At 34.9% G+C, this 26810-nt stretch overlaps 1 protein-coding gene across 1 annotated transcript in view; it reads right to left on the bottom strand.

Annotated features, from left to right (window-relative positions):
• LOC136041482 (glutamate receptor 1-like) overlaps positions 1–26810 on the bottom strand; it is a 254832-nt gene that overhangs the window by 109201 nt on the left and 118821 nt on the right. Inside the window, exons 9-11 of the mRNA XM_065726181.1 lie at positions 22161–22268; positions 10834–10947; positions 9870–9990 (exon numbers count right to left, since the gene is read on the bottom strand). Coding sequence (XP_065582253.1) covers positions 9870–9990; positions 10834–10947; positions 22161–22268 — 343 coding nt within the window. The remainder of the gene's footprint in view (positions 1–9869; positions 9991–10833; positions 10948–22160; positions 22269–26810) is intronic.

The following is a 26810-nucleotide window of genomic DNA, read 5'->3' as shown; positions in this document are numbered from 1 at the left end:
ACATTTTATATTAGTTTTAATAATTAATGATGCTTTTACATATCGATATAGCAGATTTTTTTCTGTATTATTAATACTTTATTTTTGTTTTGTCAGAAAAATAAATAAAAATTTGTTTAAGAAAACTCACTCAAAATGATTGATATCTATTGATAGATCACCAGAAAAACATTGAAAATTTATTACTCAAGAATACAAGTAATCCATACTTGTGTGTACATTCAAAAAGTGCGTAAGAGGCAATTTTAATGAAACCCATAAATTTTACTTTGTCTAAGAAACTTGTAGCCTTAGTGCAGCTTATCTTGCTCTGGCGTCTGAGTTTTTTTTTACCATTAATTCACATTGACCAGAGTACTCCATACAGAATGCTCTACTATACAAAGAATATTTGAAGTTTTTTATGAAAAGAAGGAGCAGTTGCCTTTTGATAATATACATCTATAAATATTTGAGCTTTTAAAAAAACCACATGAGATCATTTCAAAAACAATTCACACACGCGCACGAAAAAAAAGAAAAAGGAAAAAAAAAGAATACTTTGGTTTGCATGAAGACCAGACCACTGGGTTATTGACCTTAATTCACGAATATTCCTTAGTTCATGGAACTCGAACTGCTCCTTAGTTTAAGTAATCTGTCTTTTCTACCTTAAAAGCTATTGCTCTGTGATTTCATGCTTGATTATCTGAACTTTTTCTTACGGGTTCCAGACATCAAAAATACTTGAAAATTGCAGCGGATAATGTATCTCTTAAACAGCACATTCAAAACTGATCTAAATACACTGCAAAGTAATTTTTCGAGCTCAAAAATAGGACACACAGTTTCCTTTTTTTAAAGTAAAAAAAGATCAACCTCTTACATTTGTAATCCTATCGCTGATGTGGTACCTTTGAAATTTTCTATATTTTTGAGCCCACAAAAGCTTTTATTTAGATTATACAAACAAAAGACTTTAAAATTGTCAAGTCTTCGCCTTTTCTTCCTCTTGAATATTTTGAGAGTTCCTTAGATTGTACAAACGCAAACTAGCCGCAAAGTAAGGAATGCTGCATAATTTTGATTGAAATTCAAACTAAGAGGAAAGCGACAATAGGATCAACGGCTGGAAAATTCAGCAAGAATAATCCACATCGAATTGTTTGAAGAAAACTTTCTTGGAGATTGCAAAGAAAGATCTGAAGTTTTTATAGAGCAAGTGTTTTTCACGTTAAAAAAACAGCAGGGAAGGCGAGCTACAAGAGATTGGCTATAGCTAACATGTATATATATATATATATATATATATATATATATATATATATATATATATATATATATATATATATATATATATATATATATATATATATATATATATATATATATATATATATATATATATATATATATATATATATATATATATATATATATATATATATTATATATATATATATATATATATATATATATATATATATATATATATATATATATATATATATATATATATATATATATATATATAAATTTAACTGCAAGCAAGGAGCGACATTAAAACTTAAAACGAACAGAAACTATTCCGTATATGGAAGGGTTTGTCCCATCCTCAACGCCTCGATCTTTACGCTAAAGTTTGACTCTTTGTCACAACTCTATTTTTTAAAACAGTAAAAAACTTTATTGTAAGGAGCAAGACGTTGAGGAGGGGACAACCCCTTTACATATACAGAATAATTTCTGTTCGTTTTAAGTTTTAATGTCGCTCCTAGCTTGCAGTTAAAAAAACGTGTTTTTTTGTATTTAATTTCTGAACATTTTTGAGTGAGTGCATGTTTTGATTTTGGCGTTCCGCACATGAATAATTAAAGCGAAATTTGCATAAAATATTTTTTTGACTTAATGGCTTTTTCAAGGTTTTGATCAGGCGGTTTTGATAAAAAAGGGGTGGGGGAGGAGGCCTAGTTGCCCTTCAATTTTTGATTACTTAAACAAGCACCTAGAAATTTTTTATGTATTTACGAACGTTTTCATTAGTAGTAAATATACATAACTTGCGAATTTACTTACGTAACGAACATCTATATTTATATATTTTTATTACGTGTTTGAAGGGGTTCATCCCCACGTCAATACCTCGCTCTTTACACTAAAGTTTGACTTTTGTCCCAATTCTTTAAGAATGACCTCTGAGTCACAAAGTTCGTAGAATAACTAGTTGAAATTACTAAAAATACTTTAGCGCAAAGAGCAAGATACTGTGAAGGAGACGAACCCCCTTATATACGTATTATTTCTGTTCGTTTGAAGTTTTAATGCTGCTCTTTACTTCCAGTTGAAAAAACTTTTTTTATTTGTTTTCTCATTGTTTTTTTTAATAATGCTGGAGAATCCTGTGCCCCCTTCATGGAAATTCTCTTCCCTCATAATAAACTCCACCATGGAAAGATCCTCCCACGTAACTCCCTCCCCCGACCCACCGCCACCCCGGCAAAAAAGTCCCCCTGAAAACGTCTATATATTTCCCAATAACCATTACTGTATGTAAACAATGGTAAAAGTTTGTGACTTGCAGCCCCTCCCCCGGGGACTGTGGGGGATCAAATCGTCCCCAAAGACATGGTTATTAGGTTTTTCGACTATGCTGAACCAAATGGCTATCTCAAAATTTTGATCCCGGGACTTTAGGGAAAAAAGAGCGTGGGAGGGTGCCTAGGTGCACTCCAATTTTTTGGTCACTTAAAAAGGACGCTAGAACTTTTAATTTCCATTTGAATGAGCCCTCTTGCAACATTCGTAGGATCCCTAGGTCGATACAATCACCCCTGGGAAATAAAAAACAATAAAATAAAAAAAACACGCATCTGTGATCTTTCTTCTGGCAAAAAATAAAAAATTCCTCATTTTGGTAGATAGGAGCTTGAAACTTCTAAAGTTGGGTTCACTGATAAGCTGAATCTGATTGTGTCATTTTCGATAAGATTCTATGACTTTGGGGGGGTGTTTCCCTCCTATTTTCTAAAATGAGGCACATTTTTTCAGGCTCGTAATTTCTTATGAGTAAGACTAAACTTGATGAAATTATATATTTAAAATTAGCATTAAAATGCAATTCTTTTGATGTAACTGTTGGTATCGAAGTTCTGTTTTTTAGAGTTTTGGTTACTATTGAACGGGTCGATCCTTACTACAGTTCGTTACCACGAACTGTTAGATTAAACATATTCAGCTTCTGAGCTTCTTTATTCTTTGAAGTAAGTTTTAAATTTGTAATCAAAAATAAGATGTTGAATCCCAAAAATTCTAAAAGATTGGTATAACATAAAGTAAAACTTTTTTTAGAACTAATCATAGAGAATTACTGCTAGCTAGCCATGGCAGTAACATCTGGTCATTGAGAGTTAGTATATTTGAGCGTTTAAATGCACTATTTGAGGCACTCTCGCTAACACAATTATCCACACTCTTATACAATAGCTGATGTGCACTTACACATCAATGTATGTAATTTTATGAAATAAAAATAAATTGGTTTAATTAAGCGAAGTTCTGAAATGAATGGAAGAAACATCTTTTTCAATAAGAAGGGAGTTATCATTCCGCAGCACCCTTATTCAGGCTTAGTCTAAATGAAGCGAGGTGAGATATTAATTCATTCTTTCCCATCCTTGTACTCTTTTCCACATTTAAAGGAGTTAGACAATTTGTCATAGAGAGTTGGACAATTTGGGCATTGAAATGCGCTCTTTTAGGCATCTATAACCCCCCTTCTACACGATGACCTACCAGCCCTCCTTCATATTAGCTGATGCCCTATTATAAATCAGTAAATATAACACCATAAAATATCAAGTGAATCAATTTAGTTAAACAAACATTTACACATGTTTATCTTGCCTAGACTCCGTGACTGTTCGGGAATCAAATAAAAAAACAAGTTTTTTAAATGAAAGTAAAGAGCAACATTAAAACTTAAAACGAAAAGAAATTACTCCGTATATGAAAGGGGCATTTCCTCCTCAAAGCCTCGCTCTTTACGCTAAAGTTTGACTCTTTCTCTTAACTCTACTTTTTAAAACAGTAAAAAAATTAGCGTGAAGAGCGGGGCGTTGAGGAGGAAAATCCCCTTTCATATACGGAGTAATTTCTGTTCGTTTTAAGTTTTAATGTTACTCCTTACTTTCATTTAAAAAAAACTTGTTTTTTTTATTAAATTTCTGGACGTTTTTGAATTAATGCATGTTTTGATCTTGGCTCTCCGCACATAAATAATTAAAATAAAATTTGTATATTTTTTTTTTTGCTAAATGGCTTTCTCGTAGTTTTAATCGGAACATTTTATGAAAAAAGGAGCGAGGGAGGAGGCCTAGTTGCCCTCCAATTTTTCGATTACTTAAAATGGCAACTAGAGCTTTTAATTTTTTACGAACGTTTTCATTAGTAAAAAATATACGTAGCTTACGAATTAACTTACGTAACGAACTTCTATATTCGTATGTTTTTATTGCGTATATGAGAGGGTTAACCCCTCGTCGATAACTTGCTCTTAACAGTAAAGCTTAAATTTTGTCCCAAATCCTTAAGAATGACCTCTGAATCACAAATGCCGTATAATAAATAGCTGAAATTACTAAAAATACTTTAGCGTAAAGAATAAAGTATTACGAGGAGGTAAACCCCTCATATGCGTAATAATTTTTGTTCGTTTCAAGTCTTAATGCTGCTCCTTACTTACAGTAAAAAAAACTTTCCATATTTATTTTTTCATTGTTTTTCAAATAATGCTAGAAAATCCTGCACCCCCTTCATTGAAATTCTCTTCCCCCATGAGAAGTTCCTCCATGGAAATATCCTCCCATGTACCCCCCCCCCCTCAAATCTCCCCCCTAAGCCAAAAAATACCCCTGAAAACGTCTGTACACTTCCCAGTAACCATTACTATATGTAAACACAGGTCAATATTTGTAACTTGCAGCCCCCCCCCCCACGGGGACTGCGAGGGAGTAAGTTGTCCCCAAAGACATAGTTATTAGTGACTATGATGAATAAAATGGCTATCTCAGAATTTTGATCCGGTGACTTTGGGAAAAAATTAGCGTGGGAGGGGGCCTAGATGCCCTCCAATTTTTTGGTCACTTAAAAAGGGCGCTAGAACTTTTAATTTCAGTTAAAATGAGCCCTCTCGCGACATTCTAGGACCACTGAGTCGATTCAATCACCCCTGGGGAAAAAACAAACAAAAAAAAACAAAACAAATAAACACGCATCCGTGATCTGTCTTCTGGCAAAAAAAAATGCGAAATTCCACATTTTTGTAGATAGGAGCTTGAAACTTCTACAAAAAGGTTCTCTGAACCGCTGAATATGACGGTGTAATTTTCGTTAAGATTGTATGACTTTTAGGGGGCGTTTCCCCCTGTTTTCTAAAATCAGGCCCCTATCTACAAAGGAGTGATCGTGATCTGCCTTCTGGCAAAAATACCAGTAGGCCTATCCACATTTTTGTAGATAGGAGCTTGAAACTTCTACAATACGGTTCACTGATACGCTGAATCTGATGGTGTGATTTGGAGTTGGGTTCACTGATAAGCTGAATCTGACGGTGTCATTATCGATAAGATTGTATGACCTTTAGGGGGTGTTTCCCCCTGTTTTCTAAAATCTCGTAACTTTTGATGGGTAAGAAAAATCTTGATGAAGAATATATATTTAAAATCAGCATTGAAATGCGATTCTTTTGATGTAACTATTGGTATCAAAATTCCATTTTTTAGAGTTTTGGTTGCTACTGAGTCGGGTCGCTCCTTACTACAGTTCGTTGCCACGAACTGTTTGATGAATGCACCGCCGTGATGCACTACTTAATCTTCAACGGGGATTAATCAATATAAAGTTTGTTATACTTTTAAATCAGTTGGATTTCTCGGAATTTTCAATCGATACCAACTTGGTCTGCTTTGTGACAAAGTCGTTGTGCCACAAAATAGCAGATATCACCACTTTCCCATGCAACGCTCTTTTTCCTCACTGAAAAAGGCACTAGAGCTATTAGTTTCCACTCGAGTGAGCCACCTCCCAATGTTATATGACTATTTCTTTCGATCTAATCACGCCTAGGAAAAAAAAAGAACAACAAACCAATAAACAAACATTCAAGATCTTTCATCTGGGAAAAAAGGCATAATTCAGCGTTTGCGTAGATAAGAGCTTGATATCTTTTCTATTGGGTTCTCCGATATATGGAATCGAATGTTGTAATTTTCATTAAGATCACTGACCCTTTGGGGATACTCCCCCCCCTATTTGAAAATCCAGGAAATTTCCCCAAGCTTGTAACTTTCGATCGAGTAACATTAAATCTAATGAATTTTATATGTCTGGAATCGGCACTAAAGCCAATTCATCTAAAGCCAATTGTAAAAATTCTTTTTTATCGAGTTTCGGTTTCTATTACCCCGAGTCGCTCATTACTTGCAGTCCGTTACCCCTACTTTTTTGATATTTTAGAAACGTTACAATTATTTGGCTAAGTAATTAGAACTAGTTTAGGAAAATGTACTGAGCGTAATCCATGAAAAATGAATGTCTGTAGAATGAATGTCTCACCAATGAGAGAAAGAAGACGAGTTGCGCCTACCCCGTACAAAGGAATACAATTAAATTTCCCTTTCCCAATACAATTCTTCAAATATCGTTAACTTTATCTGAGGTATCGAGTGGGGAACGAAAATATGAAAGTCAATTTAGAGGCAATTATTTTTCAGTTCTTCACGACGGAGGTTCTTCAGATCTTAGTTAGGATGATTCCCTCTATCCTTCCCTTTTCTGTACAAAGGAATACAGATTAACTGCGTATACTGGGATTATACAAAATTATGAATAGATCAAAAGTGCCCAGTTGTAACGCAATTCATTTTATTTATCTGTAAGTAGTCACAAAATTCCTGAAATAAAAATATATCGATTTCAAATTTAAGAAGAAACTCTTGTATTAAGGCTCTTTGAGGTTGAGATGGGTTTTTTCACCCTCTTCTCCCTTCCCTTTCTTAGGGAGCAAAAGGGATTCTTGGCCTCAATTCCCTCTCCTTTCTTTGAGAACGATCATTCCGCCTTCTTGTGCTGAATCACATAACTTCTTTGAAAGTCTAATACTAGTAAGTAAAAGTAAGTAAGTAAGAATGCACTAGACACTTAAGGTCCAAACCGGCGGTGCTGATCTCCGTTTCATGGCCCTTCAGCCAGGAAGTGCAATGGGGGGCTGGGGGCCAACCATCTAATACTAGTCTTCCATTTACTCTTTCATTAGTCCAGTCTAATACTAGTTTTTCCATTGAATGATTTTTTAATATCTCAAAAGAAAGTTTTCAGTATTTCGATTGAATAATTTTCTTTCCTAGATAGAAGAACAAGCATAACTATCCGCTGACTCTCAATTTAAAAGTTGCAACTTCATTGATCGACATCGTAAATAAGGTAACTTATATAAGCTCAACCTAATAAGCTATAAGCAAGCTGATAAGCCTAACATAATAAGCAGCCTACTAAGCCTAATTAATATATATATAATAAGCTCACCCTAATCTATATAAGCTAAATAATTAAATAGTTCATCGTAATGGACGGTTTTGTAACCAGTGACAATTGTCAACGGAATCCAATATGAAACTGTAGAACAAAAAAAACATGAGAAGAATCTTTTTTTTTTGTTGTTGTTGTTTTGTTTTATGTTGGTTCAATAATATGATGTGAGTTTAATCAAAAGCTAAATAAAAGCCGTTGCTAACGACCAAGACGTAACAGCATCGAGGATGGCATCTGTACACGAACTTTCCAAACCACATGCTGCTGTTTACTTTGCTGTTATGGTGTAAAGAGAACAAAGAAAAGGCCAGATTCAGAAAAAATTGAGCGGTTACATTTAGCCGTTAGCCCAGAGTCATGTCTTTCGAGATTCACGCTATTTTGGAAGGTAAAAATTGAATGAATAGCGAAAGTAGTGAGAATATGACTCTAAAAGAAAAAAGGAATGGGGGTCAGGTTTTTCAAAACTTAGCAGTCAAATGTGACCACTAACTCAAAGTCCCGGTATTTTAGGACAATAGATTGAAAAAAAAAGTAAAAAAGTGAGGGTAAGCGGGTGGGAATTGGGCTGTAGCATACGTCCCCTGTTTAGTTAAACCTAGAGAAGTCATTGAAATAATGACCTCTCTCGAAATTCATTATAAAGAGTGGGTAGAGGTAATAAGATTTCTGAAAAGTTTGTGGTTAAAACTTTTTATACATCAGAAAATTAAAAATAAAATGTGTATAGCAGGCAATTTATTCAGATGGCTATTTCTATATCAAAGCGTTGAATCGACCCATAGAGATTTATATTAATCAAAGGAAAGTTTCACAAAAACAACACAGCATAAATATATCAATTAAAAAAAAATAATGTTCTGTCTCAGCACACTGTCTCTTAGCCTAATTGAAAAGAGTAAAAATAGTATAATATTAAATAATGGGACAAAGAAATTCGGTATTTTCAAATTACTTTTAAGAGGTATTATCATAGAAAATACTCTTTTTGGTACGTTTACTGCAAAATCAAAAATATACCTCCCCCCCCCGGGATATTGAAAAGTGATTTTTGTTCCCGTTTCCTTCCTAGATTTTTGTGAATGGACTACAGTTCGGAAATCCAAGGAGGTGAAATCCCAAGCATAGCTGCTTTTTGAGATATCAAGTCAAGTGTATACAAATCAAGCATTAGACTTTCCATCTCTATGTAGGTCTAAAAATCCAGTTCTTGCCACAGTCACATCGCAAATCCCAACTGCCATAATTTTTAGCGCAAAAAAATATCTGGATTTACTTTCGACTGACGGTTTGGTCAAGTTTTGTAACTTGGTTCTTAGCCAAGCAAGGCTATGTTAGAAGCAGCACAAGAACGGAAAACAGCAAGGAATACTAACTAAAACGAAACTCTAGTGATAACGGACCTTTCAATTCTCCATCTCTGTACATTTCTGAAATAGCTGATTTCTGCTCTGTGACTCGCTACTTCATCTTTGTTACAAAAATTTGTTGAACTAGAGATTTACTCACATGAGAGTCAGTTCTAGATTTTAACTCACACTAAAGCAAAAATATTGCATTAGCCTAGACACAGAACTGAAAGAAAGACGAGCTGCATCTCTCAACTTCAAGACTTCATAGCAAACCTGATGGTTAGATATTTTATACTCTAGCCATAAACATTTATGAAACGATTATTTTTTGCAACATTAGCACCACCATTTGTCAAAATTCAACTTGTGCTGCAGATAGAACGTAAAAGAGCTTTTTTTCGGAAGAATTCTTTTGCAAGCTTATGCAACAGCTTGCTCAATAAAATGTCTTGCAAGAAAATCCCCAGACGTTAGGGGCTACCCCTACTAAAATACGATATTTAACAGTTTTTTTTTTTTAGGGTTTTCACATTCGGAAAGTTCAAAGATAAGGTTTGTTGGAACCCAATCTCTCGCTTAAAAGGGTCTTTACCATCTTCACACGATAATAAATTTTGTGTTTTTACTAAAAAATCTAAGTATCCATCTTAAGGTAATAATTCTGCCTTTTTCAAGCGATATTGCCTCAGGATTTTAATTACAAGTTTCATTTTTTTTATCTTGACTTCTCACAGCCCATTTAATTACCTCTTATTACGTCTCGGTTGCTATTGCAATTAATATTGACTGAATTTGACCTTCATGGCAAGATGTGAGAGCTGGATTATGTAAAAATATGAGTTTCCTTTTTAAAATCTAGATATACTAAGAAGCACTTTTTGAGGCTTCTGGGATTTTGTTACACACGCTAGAGAAACCATTGTAAATGCAACCAAAGGAAGACATACATACATTTGATTCCAATTTTATTAGCTATCAAATCAGCCAAGTCTTTGCAGTATCCCTCAAAGCGATCATTACCAGAGAGTACTTCTCCAGGTTCAGCTTTTCGATACATGGTATAAGGCTCCTCCTAAAAACAAAAAAGTAACAAGTCAGTGCTTGCCAAAGTTTTTGCCAAATATAATTTTCTTTTAATACCATAAATCTCACGTAATGCCAATTCATTAAAACCAATTCGTGAAATTGTGTCTTTTTAAAACTGCACAATCAAAAGTTCTTAAAAAATCCGTTAAGTTTTCAACGATTCTCTTACGAAGTAAATATATCCGCGTTTTAAGGTACACCATGGGCCACCAAGAAAAAAAACGAAACAAAACACTCTGACAAACACAGTTCTAAGGTGAAGCTTTTATAAAATAAACCAAGGTTTCCCGAAACTCTAACTAATATTACTTTTTAAAAGATGATGCGTCTCCTTACAATCATGTAAATATTTTTTAACCAAAATGACGGGTAGCCTTTACTTCATCTTCGAAAGAATAATTGACAGTTGTGCTGAAGCCAGCTCAGCAAGAAGGTATTCTCGAATGGTCACAGGTCTTAAAAACGAAAAGTCTATTTAAGTATTACACCTTAAGGTTTGCTTAGAACCCCTTTTTGTGTGCTATTCTCTAATATTCTTCCACTGCTCGAAGTAGTTCTAAATCATAGTGTTGCTGTTACGCAAACATTTTCCGTCTTTCTTATTAATTGCTTCTACAATCGAACTAGTTTTTATCTACTGGTTTTGCAACTTATGTTGAAGCTATTAAACACACTGCTAAGCTACATCTCGGCATCTCAGAAATATTATATTTTTCCTAATATAAACTTAAGCCAAATCATCCCGTTTATCAAAGAAATTAAACAATATTTGAGTGCTGCTTTCCTATTATAAAAGCTTCAAAAAAGAAAAAAAAATAATTGTACTTGCCAGAATTATTAAAACTATATAAGTTCTTCCAGACACAACCCCGTCTAGAGACTGAACTCTTGTATATTTTGCAGGAACAATGCTTAAGCCACCGTTGTCAGACCATTCGGCAATCTGTAAAAGAAAATATAGGAGCATTCCTCTAACTTCCGAGGCTTTAATAGTGACACACACAAAGTAGAATAGACTGAAAATTGGAAAATCGGTTCTATAGTGCAACTAGATCAAGCTAACCATAATCTACAGCCTAATAGCTCATGTTCCGTATTTATAATTAAGTTTTCATTATTATATACAAAGTGATACTAAGTCATGAAACAGAAACTTATATACTAGACCACAACCAGCCTTTGTGTTCTGGAATATTAGTAACTATGACTTTTTTTTTATCAAAGAATCCTTCTGAATTATGTTCCAATGGTTCAAATGCTCTTCTTTTTGCTCGACTTATTTTGAAGTAACTTAACTAGATCAGCATTACTAGTTAATTACTTGGAACTCCCCCTCTTTATTATCATCATCAAAAACTGTGTAAAAACTGTATTCAAATTCCACCTTTGTCGTAAAAAAACATATTTTTATGTGTGGAAACGCTCTAGCAACGGCTATAATGAAGAACCGTAATCTTTCAATGTACTCTTTATTTATTTTTTTTCCTTGAGTCGCTTTAAATAGAAGGAGTGGGCGAAGAAACTTTGGTTAGAGCTCATTCAACTGGAAATAGGAGGTTCTAGGGCCCTCTTTAAGAGTCAAAAGAGGCTGGAGGGCAACCAGCCCCTTTCTCTTATACGCAACTACTACCCATTTTTTGCTACCCATCACCTTTTGCTACCCAGCATTCCATACCCTACAAACATACTAGAATCTTACATCCTATTACGACTTTGAGATAGCCATTTTGTTCAAAATGTTCGAAAGGTCGGAAAAATATACCTCCGGGGTTAATGTGAACATCGCAGGCCCTGAAGCCAGGGATGTAAATAGTGCAAAATGTTAGTGGTTAAAGCATATGTTTAATAACGGAAACCCTAAATTAAGCTACACATTTTTAGGGCATGTTGAGGGGGATGTTGAATAAATCAAGAAACAAGATGTATATCCAGGTTGTCAAAAGGGCGAACCCGTAATTTCTCAGGAACGACCGAGGGTATTTATTTCAAAGTATTGTGGAATGCCGAGGGGAACATTAAACTAAGCTGCAAGACACTAAGTGTACCCAGTTTGGAAACAGGCGTATCTGCAATATCTAAGTAATGACCAAGGGCGCTGAGTTGAAAATTCCGTGGATTATTGGGGGCATTTTGAATTAAATCAAAACACGCTCTGGGCATCTGGGTTGTAAAAACAGCGGCTCTGCAATATCTCAGGAATGGCTAAGTGTATAAAGTTGAACTTTTCAAGGAATGTTGGAAGGGTGGAAATAGTTGAATTAAACCAAACACACTTTGTGCATAAGGATGAAAAGTAACATATTTGAAATATCTCAGATACGGCCAAGAGTTTTAGGTTGAAACTTTAATAAAATATTGAGGAGTATATTCAAATAAATCAAAATCAACCGTACGCATCCAGGCCGTCAAAAGGACGTATCTGCAATATCTTAAGAACGGCCAATAGAATAATGTTGAAAATTTCAAGAAAGTTTGAGGAGGAGGTTGAATTATTTCAGAAGATAGTATGTGCATTGAAGTTACCACAATGACGTATCTCTAATATCTTTGGAAGAAATATTGATTTCAAGACAAAACTTTCAAGGAATACTAAAGGAAATGTTGAACTTAATCAAAACACTAAATGTATCTAGTTTGTCAATAGACTGCACATGCAGTATCTTACGAACAACTAAGGAGATTAAATACAAACTTTCAGGGGATGTTGAACTAAATCTGAAAACCTGATGTGTATCCAGCTTGTCAAAAAAGCGTATTTATAATATCTCAATAACAGTCAAGGGTATTAAATTGTAATTTTTATGCAAGGTTGAACGGGACGTTGAACTACATTAAAAGACCCTGTTTGTAGAGACTGCAAAGGCAGAGGCTGCTATGGGAATTAAATTGAAACTGTAGGGGAATGTTCAGGGGATGCTGAATAAATCAAACGACACTAGGCTGCACACAAGTTGTCAAAAGGAGACATATACAATTTTTGAAAATGTCTGAGGGAATAAAGTTGAAACCGTAAGGGAACTCTGAGGAAAATTTCAAACTAAAAATGAAGTCAATATGCACCTCCAGGTTTTCAAAATGGTATATCTGCAATATATCGAGATCCGCTAAGGGTATTAAGTTGAAACTTCCAGGGAGTTCTGAGACGGATCTTGAAATAAACCAAAATGAACTATGTATATCCAGTTTGTCAAAAGACTGTATATACAAAATACTAGGAAGGGCTAAGGGTATTAATCTAAAATTCCTATGGAATTTTGAACTAAATCAATCAATCAATCAATGTTTTTATTGCCCAAAAAACACAAAAGGGTTCAATATGGAGTAGATGAGATGACGAAAAAGCAGAACAAAAAAGAGCACACTCACAAAGAAATATATACTACAAAGAACAGATTCAAATATTTCTACTAACATACAGCAGGATGGAGGCTGTTTGTCCTATCAAGCTTAGAAAAATAGCGACCGCGACACTCCTCAGCTACGGTTAGTGGCTCAGTTAACCCGTAGGCTGACACTAGTCTTTTGTTTCTAGTCCATAGGGATATACACAAGAGAAATTTTGCGAAAAGAAAATATGGATGTCTAATAGTCTTTTTATCAGTAGCCGTAAACACATTTCAAAATGGAGTCAGTGCTAGGACATGAGGCATCGCAAAAGTATTGTACACAGGGACAAGAAAACGCCTGCTGTCGTTAACTTTACAGCAAACTATTATACCGAATGCTTTTCTAAGTTTCTCACTTAGATGAGAGATAAGGAGAGCCCTTGTCGTTTCTTACACTATCCCCAATCTGGAGACCGAGATACTTAATACAAGCAGATAACTGAACACTCTGATTTCCTAACTGTATGCATCCAACATCACCGACATATTTGCCAAAATCAAGGACCTCGCTCTTCGAACCATTAAAATTGAGACCAATTTTGGCATATTCCCAGCTAAGCACAGAAAACTTTTCCTCCACAGACCATACAGATCTACTTAAATTCAGGACATCGTCAGCGTAATTGAATGTGGAAAGGTTCAAACCTTTAATTAAATAAAAAAAACTAGTTTTTTTAACTGCAAGTAAGGAGCGACATTAAAACTTAAAACGAACAGAAATCACTCCGTATATGAAATGGGTTGTCCCCTCCGCAATCCCTCGCTCTTTACGCTAAAGCTTTAAATTGTTTTAAAAAGTAGAATTGTGGCAAAGAGTCAAACTTTAGCGTAAAGAGCGAGGGGTTGCGGAGGGGACATTCCATTTCATATACGGAGTGATTTCTGTTCGTTTTAAGTTTTAATGTCGCTCCTTACTTGCAGTTAAAAAAACACGTTTTTTTATTTAATTTCTGAACGTTTTTGAATTAATGCATGTTTGATTTTGGCTCTCCGCACATAAATTATTGAAATGAAATTTGTATATTATTTTTTTTTGGCTAAATGGCTTTCTCTTAGCTTTGATCAGACGATTTTGAGAAATAAGGGATGGGGAAGGAGGCCTAGCTGCCCTCCAATTTTTCGGTTACTTAAAAAGGCTACTAGAACTTTTAATTTTTAATGAACGTTTTTATTAGTAAAAAAATATGCGTAACTTAAGAATTAACTTACATAACAAACTTTTATAATCTTATATTTTTATTATGTGTACGAGGGGGTTTGTACCCTCTTTGATACTTCGCTCTTTACACTACATCGTAAGTTTTGTCCCAATTCTTTAAGAATGACCCCTGAATCAAAAAGGCCGTAGAATAAATGGTTGAAATTACTAAAAATATCTTAGCATAAAGAGCGAGGTATTTGTCTCCTCCTAAATACCTCGCTCTTTATGCTAAAGTATTTTTAGAACCCCTCATATGCGTAATAATCTTTGTTCGTTTTAAATTTCAATGCTATTCCTTATTTTCAATTGAAAGAACGTTTTCATGTTTATTTTTTCATTGTTTTTTATAGTAATGCTAGAAAATCCTGCACCCTTTTCATTGAGTTTTTCTTCCCCCATGACATATTCCTCCAAGTAAATATCCTCCCACATAACCCCCTCCCATCAACCCCACCCCCCAAACCAAAAAAAATCCCCGTGAAAACGTCCGTACACTTCCCAATAACCATTACTATATGTAAACACTGGTCAAAGTTTGTAACTTGCAGCCCCTCCCCCAGGGATTGTGGGGGAGTAAGTCATTCCCAAAGACAATAGTTATTATGATTTTCGACTATGCGGAACAAAATTGCTATCTCAAAATTTTAATCCGTTGACTTTTGGAAAAAAATGAGCGTGGGAGGGGGCCTAGGTGCCCTCTAATTTTTTTGATCACTTAAAAAGGGCAATAGAACTTTTCATTTCCGTAAGAATGAGCCCTCTTGCGACACTCTAGGACGACTTGGTCGATAAGATGACCCCTGGGAAAAAGAAAAAAAAAGAAAAAAACAAATAAACACGCACCCGTGATTTGTCTTCTGGCAAAAAATACGAAATTCCACATTTTTTTAGATAGGAGCTTGAAATTTTTTCTATAGGGTTCTCTAATACGCCAAATGCGATGGTGGGATTTTCGTTAAGATTCTATGACTTTTAGGGGATGTTTCCTCCTATTTTCCAAAATAAGGTAAATTTTCTCAGGCTCTTAACTTTCGATGAAAAAGACTAAATTAATTGAAACTTATATATTTAGAATCAGCGTGAAAATTTGATTCTTTTTATGTATCTTTTAGCATCAAAATTCCAGTTTTTAGAGTTTCGTTTACTATTGAGCCGGGTCGCTCCTTACTACAGTTCGTTACCACGACGTGTTTGAAAACAAAACTAATTCTAGCCTTTCTCTGGGGTGCAACCACACTATTATCATACAATGGTGACGAAGTTTCCCCAGCCTGGTGGATTCTTTTCCAAACTCGAATTACGATTTTACTCATTACGTGACCATGACGAGTAGGTACTTTCACGACAACACATAATCTTGCATAAAGATTTTTAAATACCTGCCCAACTAAACGATTGAGACCTCGCTGCTTCTGCACTATACAGTAAATGGGAATGCACACTAGAATCGAAAGCACGAGAGACGTCATGAACCGCAAGGACGAGAAACTCGCCACTATTCTCTGTATCCATCAGAACGTTGGCAAGTATATAATGCGCGTGTTCCCGACTATAGCCTTCCTTAAATCCAAACTGATTGTCTGGAGTTGGACAAAGCCTTATTTACGTCCTTAATCACTAATAACTCCAGCAATTTACATAGAACAGAAGGAATTGTTATAGGTTTATAAGAATAACATTGCCGGCTATCTTTATCTTTTTTGGAACAGGAGTCAAAGTACCAACACTAAAAGAATCGGGGACAATACCAGAATTAAAAATGATTTGGTAAAAAAATGTAGATGCTAAAGCAGCTTATCACTTGCATGTAATAAATGAAAACCACATAATTGATCATAAACACGCGAGAACTCTATGATCATAACCAAGCACGAACTTTTACCGAAGGTGAGTGATAGCACAATAAATATCAGAGGCCGTGACTACGAAACCAATATCTGATTTAGTATCAACGAGACTATCCACTAGTTGTGATTCATAGCGGGTTTCTAACATTAGATCAAGTAGATAATATTCGCTGGTGAAATAGGTGATCCAGTCACTCTCACTTGGAAGCTCTGAAGAGATACCTTCTGATTTTTTTCCCCCAATGAATTTCCAGATTTCATTTGGGTTAGTTGCGAGACGCTCGCTCCTGCAGTCGATAACCTCAGCTTTGTGATTGGCAAGACACTTGGCAAAATGAAATTTGGTATATAATCGTATGTCATTAAACGGCACCAGATTTCGGTGGATCACAATCATTCAATATTTGGTGCCAAAACTTTAAAGATTTGCAACTTTCCTGTAAAGTCGGATTTATTGACAAGCCAAGTATTTCTGAACCTGGACTAACTTTACGGACAGGAACGGCACAACGCTCAGTGCAACGCATTGCAGGTTTGATTTCACTAGAGTAAATGTTGATTGCAATTTTTTTCTCAGACTCGGTCAGTTCTGAGGGTTGTTGTAGCAGTTGGAAAGGTATCTTAATTTTGTCAAGTATGGTATCAAGCTCTACTTTATTTATAACAGTATCTATTTTCTTCCAGTCACATTTGAATTCCCACTTCCTTCTTATTTCATCTTTTTTAAAGAGTACACTATCAATAACAAATGAGTTGGAGATTACTAAATGATCCGATACCGATATGTTAAAGTCAACATGGCTCGAGCCATTCGCAGCCACGTCGTTCGAGCAGTGTATGAAGTCAAGTGAAGTCGTCACTCCGGATATATGAATATACGTATATGAATTGTCATTTTAGGCAACATACAGATTGGATAGAGCAGACAGAAGTATTTGAGATCTTGAGTGATCTGCAGCTAAGAGGTTCACGTCTCCAGCGAGGATAACACGATGAAATGCACAGACACACTGCTGCAAAGATTTAGCAAGCTTAATTGATACATGAGAGAACTTTTCTTCGGAAGCCAAGTTCTTATAATCAGTTGGTATGTAGCAGCAATATACTATCAGAATTGCAACTTTTATGCCAAGGAAACACTCGTTCTTCACAAATGCTGATACCGAAAGATGAGAACTGATTAGTATCGCCATTCCACTGGAAGTTTACCACGAAAACACGAGTTTTGTCATGAAAAATGGAGCTCATTGACCTGACGAGTCAGTGTGAATGTAACCTCCCCTGAGAGTATGGGTACCTCGCCAGGCTCATAGATAACAAACTTGGGGAGGATTACTCTCTTCTCGTCACAAATCCGGATAGGTCTTGTTAGATCAGCAACCTTGTACTGGGGCTTAACACGGTCTGTAGAACGAGTAGACATAGCGGCTAACTGCCATAACTCATCTTTTGCCTTAGTCAGCATATCAGATTTAAAGCACGGTACTGCCTTCGCCAATGATTTATCATGCTTGTCACCCAATTTGATTGCTTGGAAGACAAAGTTCGAAACGGGCTATAAACCAAATCTGGCTTCACGCTCCTCATTTCCCTTTCAGAATGAAATTACCTCTAACGCAGTGAGCAAAATGAGTGGGCGGTCCGGGTCAGATGCAAAATCACACAGCATAGTCCAGTCAGAGTGACCAGGGATAGAGCAAATAGTTATAAGAGAATACTAAAATCACCCAGGAACAAGGGAAGTGTAAGGACACCCTCACCTATTCCCCGCAGTTTGCGGGTAATTGAATACTGGCAGGTACAGTACGGTGCTTCCAGGGAGTTCCTTCCCCTCTTCTGCTTGTTCCGAGTAAAAAATCAGCAACTGAATCATAAGGGAACAAAGATGGCACAATATGAGTTTATCAATATAGATGGCGTTCCAGTCTTCTTGACAAAAATGATGGGGCTAGTGAAAACACCAAGAGAGAAAGACCTATTCTAGAGACTGGAGAAGATCTCTTTCAACTCAAATTAACTATAAATCCATCTTCAGAGAATAGAGATCAATGTGAAAGTAACCTCAAAGTAATGCCATAGCTTTATCCTATTAACAAGCAAACTCAGGTATAATAACTCTGGAAATAACGTAGATGGCGTGCTTATATTTGATGAGCGCCAAGGTTATCAAAATGGCGTACCTACATTATCTCAGGATCAGTTACAGGAAGTTGGAACTTGCGGGGTACGTTGAAATAAAGAAATTGAAAATATGGGTCTCTAGGCTGTCAAAATAATATATCTCTAAGAACTGTTGAACAACCAATAGTATTAATTTGAAACTTTCATGGTTTAATGAGGGGGGGGGGTGTAGAACTTAATCAAAAGGTGCATCCAGATCCTCAAGTGAGAGCATCTGAAATATCTCAGGAATGACTTGGGGAATAAAGTTGAAAATTTCAGGGAACGTTAAGGGGAATTTTGAATTAAATCGGAAGATTATATGAGCATTCAAGTTGTCAAATGATTTCTCTGGAATGATTAGGGGTATTAAGTTGAAACTTTAAGGAATACCGACAGGGATGTTGAACTACATCAAAAGACACAATGTGCATCCAGTTTGTCAAAAAACTAGATATGTAATATCCTTAGAACAGCTAAGAATACTAATTTAAAGCTCTCGTTGAATGTTAAACTAATGTGCACCCAATTCGTCAATGTGGCGTATATGCAATTTGTCGGGAACGGCTAAGGATATTAAGTTGATTCTTTCAGAGGATGTTTAGGGGGATGTTAAACTAAATCGAAAGGTACTATATACATCCAGATTGTCGAAAGCGTGCATCTGCAACATATCAGGTACGGGCAACAGTATTAAGCTGAAGCTTTTTTGGATTTTTTTTTTGGAGAAATTGAAATAAATTAAAACACAATATGTGCACTCAGCTGGTCAAAATTATCTATCTGAAATATCTCGGAAGTACCTAAAGGTATTAGCTAAAACTTTCATAAAATGTTGAAGGGGACTTTGAACTGAATTAGAAGACGCTGCTTGCATCCAGGCTGCTAAGCGGGTGTATCTGTAATGTCTCATAGACTACCAAGGGTATCAATTGTAAATTTCCTTGGAATGTCACAGGGATCTTGATCCAATTCATTAGATGTTATGAGTCTCAAAGTTTTCAAAAGGATATATCTGCAACACTTCTGGAACGGCTAAGGGTATTTAGTTGCAAATTTGAGGGAATGCTGAGAGAGAAGTTCGACTAAATCAAAAGACACCGTGTGTATCCAGTTGGTCAAAACAATATATACATAGAAGCTTAGGAACAGCCAAGGGTATTAAGTTCAAACTTTTAAGGAATGTTGAGGGGGATATTAAACTATACTAAAAGATGCTATATAATCCCAAGTTGGGAAAATGGCCTATCTATTATATCCCAGGAACGAATATTGATATTAAGCTTGAACTTTCAGGGAATATTGAGGGAGATATTGAATTTAATCTAAATATGTGCAAAGAAGTTATAAAAAAAAGCAATTAGATATATCTCAAAACAGCTAAAGAAATAATTTTAGAGGTTTAAAAGAATGTTCAGAGGGATGTTGAATTAAATGAAAAGGTACTATGTACATCCAGGGTGTCAAAAGGGTGAATCTAACTAGTCTCCAGAATAGCAAAGGGTATTAATTTGAGATTTTCAGCGAACATTTTACTAAATCAAACGAAAATATGTGCATCCGAGTTATCAAAATGGCTCAAGTTGAAATTTTCAGGGAATGTTGAGGAGGATGTTGAGCTACAATCTGAACACCCCATGAGCATCTATGCTGTCAAAATGACAATAAAATGAGAAAAAATATTCACAATACAAACTATTAATAAAACTTTGGCGATAAATACCGGATATAATCAATTAAAATACTTTTTTCGAAAATGAATTTTTTTAAAGAAAAGCAAAGAGCTATATGAAAACCTATAACGAGCAGAAACAAAGTCCTATAGTAATTCAAACCTCTTTCGATCAGAAATTACTACCAACAAATAAATAGAACGTGAAACGATCAATAATTAAAATAAATAATCATATTAAACATATAGATACTGATACGGGAGAATAAATAAATCCCCAAAAAAACAATAAATATTAAAATGAAAAACCAAGTCAAACTTAAACAAACAGAATTTACGATAAAAAGGAGTAGGACCACTACCCCTCTATAAGCCTCCTAGAGAGTATTGAATCATTTTTGCTTTACTGAATTCCAAAGATTTATATATATTTTTTTTATAATTATAACCCTAGTAAATCCAAAATGCAGCTAAAATAAACCTTGAATATAAATTGGTGAGGTTTTCAGGAATTACTATAATTATACGTTAAACAATAAGTTCATTCTCTTAAGTTCTTCCATCCATCTTGATCATTATGGTGACATTATTTTATTTTTATTTTTTGTTTATTTTCAAAAAAAATAAAAGGCATTTTCAAAATATGTATAGTTTTTAATAAAACACAAATGATGCAATAGCATTTAGAAGGTATAGAAGGGCAGCACTGAAATATCTAGTACACGTTGTTACGGATGAAAAATGAATTATTGTTAAAGATTGTTGTTTCTGGCCATCCATTTGATGCAAAAGAAAAGAAGGTTGTCCCCAAATGGGAGTAGATCATAGGGAATCGTTTAAAGGAAATTGAAAGCTGCTGGAAGGGTGTAAAGAGTGGAAGATTGAATAGACTGAGATGGATTAGGGGCGTTTGCAGAAATGTTGGTCTCAGGCATTTTGGTGCTGCACTGACTTTTTAGTAGTAGTTGTAGTTAGCGGAAATTTTGTACCAGGAATCCAAGGATAATATCTCTCGCCACTAGGTTAGTTATCTTCGTCATTTGTTACCATTTACGTTGTTCCCAAAAAATTTCATCAAAATAATCTTCATTTCATCTGTGTAGAAAGGTGAAAACTAAGAATATATTCAGAATTCAGGAAAATCTTTCAGTCTGAGAGCCAGCCTCTGACAGTATGTAGTTTTGAGTAAAAATGATTGGAATTTTTTTTTTAAAATTTGATGATTTTTTGGAAGAATTATCAGGAAATCAGAAGTCCGCTTGAGAGCTTTCTTTACTCATGTAATACAGCTCTTAATATTTCTAAAAAAATCTCTTGTCTTAACATGATACAGAAACTTCTGCCCAAAGGATTTCAAATGCCGCAACTTTGTCTTTGACAATTTTTCACCATAGTTTCTGCAATAACTGCGATTACAACCCTTTGTAATTTACATACTTCAACACTATACCTATAATTCCTACTTTTTGGAAAACAAATCCACTGATTTTTGTGATTCCCACTTCCACGTAGTACCTAGTGAAATATGTGACCTCACTTCTGACAAAAGCATCTGATTCTGACAAGTGCAACCTTATATATTAACAAAGTCAAAACACAATAACTGAATTTACATGGCTCACAGCGAATACATGGCTGTGATAGCCGATAACATAACAGGTTTAGTTAAAATCGGAAAGGGATATCTATGAGTATTCCAGTTTCAGCTTTTTTACATCAACATGAACAAAGAGCATCTACAGACCAGGCAAGGAACTAATTTACTCCAACTGCAAATTAATCCTAGGACTGCCTTCAAGGCTATTTTCGGGAAAAACTAGGTTTGATTTTACCTTTTAATAATTCTTATCAATCAAAACATAGACATATGATAAAAATATAAATATTTACCTTAACAACATCGCTATCAACTGTCATCTCAATGACGTCTAAGGTGTAATTTTCTCTCCGGCCAAGATCATCAAAGTTTATTTCACCTGTTAAACCTTCCATATCCACCTAAAATTATAAATTTTGAAACGTCATTTACCGTGGCAAATTTGTATTTGTGTTGAATGTGATGGTGCTGATGGTACTAGCCCATTTTTTGTACTAGCCCACGTTTAGATACAAAAGCTTCTACAGGGGGTATTGTAAATTAAAACAACATGTTTAGGATGACACTTTCTGATAGTGGTGCAACAGTAGAGGTGAAGTGTGATTATTTGTAACCCAACATATATCAAATAGCAAAAATTGTTTGGTATGGAACCAAATGTTAGGCAGAGAAGAATGAAGAATGTCAATGATGACGGCGGTGGTGGTGGCAATAGAATTAGGGAGAGTTTTGAGGAGGGAGTAGAGATGTATTTGGTGCTTATTTTGCCGGATGTAATATTAGAATCGACGAAGACGGAAAGTTTAGTGGTGGCTAGGATGATGATGCAAATGAAAATGCTGAAGTACAAATATTTATTTGTTATATTTGAAGTACAAATATGTATTTATTTTGTGTTGATATTATTTATTTGTGATTTTTTTGATATTATGATTGTGTTGACGATAAAGGTGGTTAAGCGGAAAGTCACTAAATCCATTGCAACGTTAGTTTTCCAGTGCTATAAAAAGAGATCTTGCTCTCTGACCTGACATGTCAGCAAAATGAATTTTTGCACAAGGGACCTTTGAAAAAGGATCTAAAATTTGGATGGTTTATTTGTTCCGATTTAATTACCAAGAAATACAAAAAAGATATAAAGTGAAACCTGGTAGTTTTCTTTTGGAAAAGGTCTGTAGCGTAAAAATGGAAAATTTGAAAAAACTGCTATAAATTAAAAAAATACTTTAAAATCAATTGGCCGGATTGAAAATTCTAGATTTTTTAAATTTATTTCTCCGCGATTATGTTTGTATTGTTTTTACATTTTGATGTCTTACAGGTCATGAATAAAAGTGCCTAAGTCGAAATTAACTTCAAATTGTTGCTCCATAAAAATCCATATCATTAGAAATTGCCGTGGCCTCATCAAATTGTATAAAATGCCAAGGATGAAAAAATGTATGTTCGGCCAAACCTAAACCAAAAGTTTCAGGAGGCTAGCCTAATTATAGGGTTTTTTCTATTGAGTTATGATGTTCAATAAATCTTTCAAGAAATTGTTGGTGACTTCTACCAATATAAAACTTTCCAGAAGAACAAGGAATTTTATATACCCCACTAACTAAATATCCCCGGGTTAAATCCCTTCCAGAATTAAGGAAACTACCTATTGATCTCACCAATTGGAAACATGTATTAATGCTATGTTTACAGAAAATTTGTTTAAGCATCTCCCCCAAAAAAGATACATAAGGCAAAGAAATGAAACTTTTAGACACATTTAATTCTGAAGACTGCGAAACACCAATCACCCTATTGTTATGTTTAATGTGTCTATTTTTATTATTTTATCAATGAGTTTAATCGGGTAACTATTACAAAATAAAATACTCCTCAAATACAAAAATTTAGAATCTAAAAACTCCTGGGAACAAATTCTGAAAGCTCTATCCACCAGTGAAATCACAACCCCTTGTTTCACTGAAATAGGGGGGCACGAATGAAAGGTCTAATACCTATCACTGTGTTTAGGCTTTCTATACATTGAGAACAGTAAATGGCAATCATTTTGAATTAACAAGATATCAAGCAACAGGTAGTTTGCCATTTTGTTCAAACTCCACAGAAAATTTCATGTTTTTATCAAAACTATATACATGTTAATGGAAAAGGTCTAAGGACTCTAAACCGTGTTTCCAAATACAAACCAAATGGTCCACAAATCTGCCCCAGAAAAAACGGGAGAGCCTAAAATTATGTATAGCGGAGGTTTCAATAGAGTCCATGAAAAGATTTGCCAACAAAGGAGAGTGGGATGCTCCCTCTACAAACACCTGTTCCTAGCCAAACCAAACACCTGTTTGTAAAATTCACCTATAAAACCAAAATAAAGAGAGTATTTATTTACAAGGATAACCAACTTCCTAATGACATCAATCTCCAAACTAGCCATGGTCACATCTTGCATCAAATCAAAGTACTTTTGTAATTTAATCCTTAATATATCTTCGCACTTTTTCACATTACAATTCGAATGCAATGAGACCACATCAAAACTACAAGGAATTGAATTCGCCTCCAATGTAAAAAAAAAAAAAAAAAAATCAACTTATTAGTAAGATCAGTCGAATTTTTTAAATATGAATTTTGTGGTCCCAAGAGAGGACGCAACGCCACCGACAACCACTTTCCTAGTTTTTTATCAGGTGACGACATAGTAGATACAATGGGACGGAGGAGGACTCCCGTCTTATGAATTTTGGGAAGACCATAGATCTTGGGTGCGGAACAATCCCTTGGATAAAATTTATTATAAAATTGAGGGGTAATTTGTAAATTGTTTTTCAAAGACTACAGTGCCTTTCTTATCGAATATACATGTTTATCTGTAGGAACAAAATCCTTTTTTTTTTATAAGTAATGGTATCAGGAATAATTGTATTCGTTTTACGATCATAATCATTAGTGTCCATAATTACAATAGTTTCGCCTTTATATACTCTTGTGATAGTTATCATAATTACCTCAATAATCTAGGATAAGGATAAGTGAATAATCTAAGGGTAAGGTCAATTATTAACCTTATCCTTTTTTAAACCAGAAAGTATTTTAATGTCATTTTTTGTGATATCATTTTCAATTTTTCTCATATTAAAAGTGTTTAGTTCCCTTACAATCTCGGCTCTAAGTTCCTGAGAAGCCTCGACTAAAAGCCATATTTCCTGACTCCACCTTAGAAATTATTTTTGAATAAGAAATTGGTGTTGGAAGACAGAACTTAAATCCCTTCGACAAAACTGCCTCTTGCTGACTACTAAGAGGCAGTTTTGTCAAAGGATTTGGACGCTTGTTTTCCTGTCATTCCACACAAATTAACGGTCCTGTGTCAATTCTAAATTCCCGGTCAACCTGCCTAAAACCATAGGCAGTCGTGCCTTGTTTACCTCTCATTCCAGGCAATCTAACAGTCCTATGTCAATTTTAAATTCTTGGTCAACTTCCCTGAGACTCACGGCGGGCGTGCCTTTCTAAAGGCTAACAAACAAGAATTTGCCAAATAAGAGAGTCATACTTACTCCTAACGTTTATCCGTGCCGTTTAACCAAACACTTGGAAAACTATAGGTTTCACCGTTCGCCTGTAATTCCAGAGGACTTGTTAGTCGTGTGTTAATCCTATGACATGGCGTTCCACCTTTAGACTACAAGCGGCATAGCCTATCAGGCTTAGGTTTCATTTGTTCGCCTGTGAGTCCAAGCTAATTCAGTGCCAGACTTTCCATACAAGTCCAGTGGACATTATCCGTCACGCGTCAACCCGAAGTCAATCCAATCTTTCATCCCCTAACTCTATGATTATCTACCTTAGTTCTACCCTAGAAATGTCGCATGGACAGATGCTGGACAGACTTATCAATCAACAATTGAACCAACATAATTTTTATACAATCCTCAAAAGGGCTTATGCCAGATTTTCCTCTCATTCACTCCGACTATTTGTCTTGGCTTTTTCTACAATTAGCCATGGCTTGATGCCCACAACTAATTGATTTTAATTAAAGTGGAGATAGCAGCGGGAAATATGGTGATTAAAATAGAGTTGTTGAATACTATTGCTGAATTGGCAGCAGTGGAGGAACTTGTGACTTGGGTGTAGGCTGTAGCAGTGAAGATTAAGGTGAAGATTATAATAGCAATGGTATTTATAGTGGTAATACTAAAAAACATTGAGGTGCCTCACATCAAAGTGCTCTACTTTCTTTAGAATTTGAAGGATTGAGAAGATGAAAGTATTATTTCAGATTCATTATCTTTTTAAATAGTAAAACTAATAATTCAAAACAACATAATTTTATTTTAAAATATGCAAAAAATTAAATACAAATGTGAGATTTTAAGAAAAAACTAAAGAGCAGTATTACGAGCTAAATGAACAGAAAACAGTTCATCTAAGAGCTTAAATTTCAAACCAATAAAAACACGGTCAATGAAGAGGTCGAGCTAAAAAAAAGAAAAAACACTAGTTACAACTGACAGTAAATTTAATTTTAAACCAGTCATTACACTGAGCAGGAGGAGGATATCATCTACTCAATCACTTAAACACTACAGTGTCGGTTGCTTTTTATTGGTGCGTAACTAAGAATTGCTGGTATTATGTTTCATCCATAGATGCGTATTTTGAATCAATGATTTCGGTGTGTTTGTTTCCCCACGAACAGAAAATTGTCCATTCCCTCTCCAAATGAAATAAGATGTAAGATAAATAGCTATTATATGATCGCATTATATCAACACATTCCAAAATTATAGAGAAAGCAGTAAAAATTTGTTTCTTCTAATTTTTAAGTAAGTAACCTATCTTTCAGAATATTAACTTAGCTTTTCCAATGGAAAATTAAAAAACGAACTATCATAGCTATAGTACTAGAAGTTAACGACTCACTGGAGAGTAGTTATTAT

Source organism: Artemia franciscana, chromosome 2 (genome assembly GCF_032884065.1).
Source record: "Artemia franciscana chromosome 2, ASM3288406v1, whole genome shotgun sequence".
Classification (NCBI taxonomy): Eukaryota; Metazoa; Arthropoda; class Branchiopoda; order Anostraca; family Artemiidae; genus Artemia; species Artemia franciscana.
The sequence above is the reverse complement of the archived record's forward strand: the minus strand, read 5'-3'. Positions and strand labels throughout refer to the sequence as shown.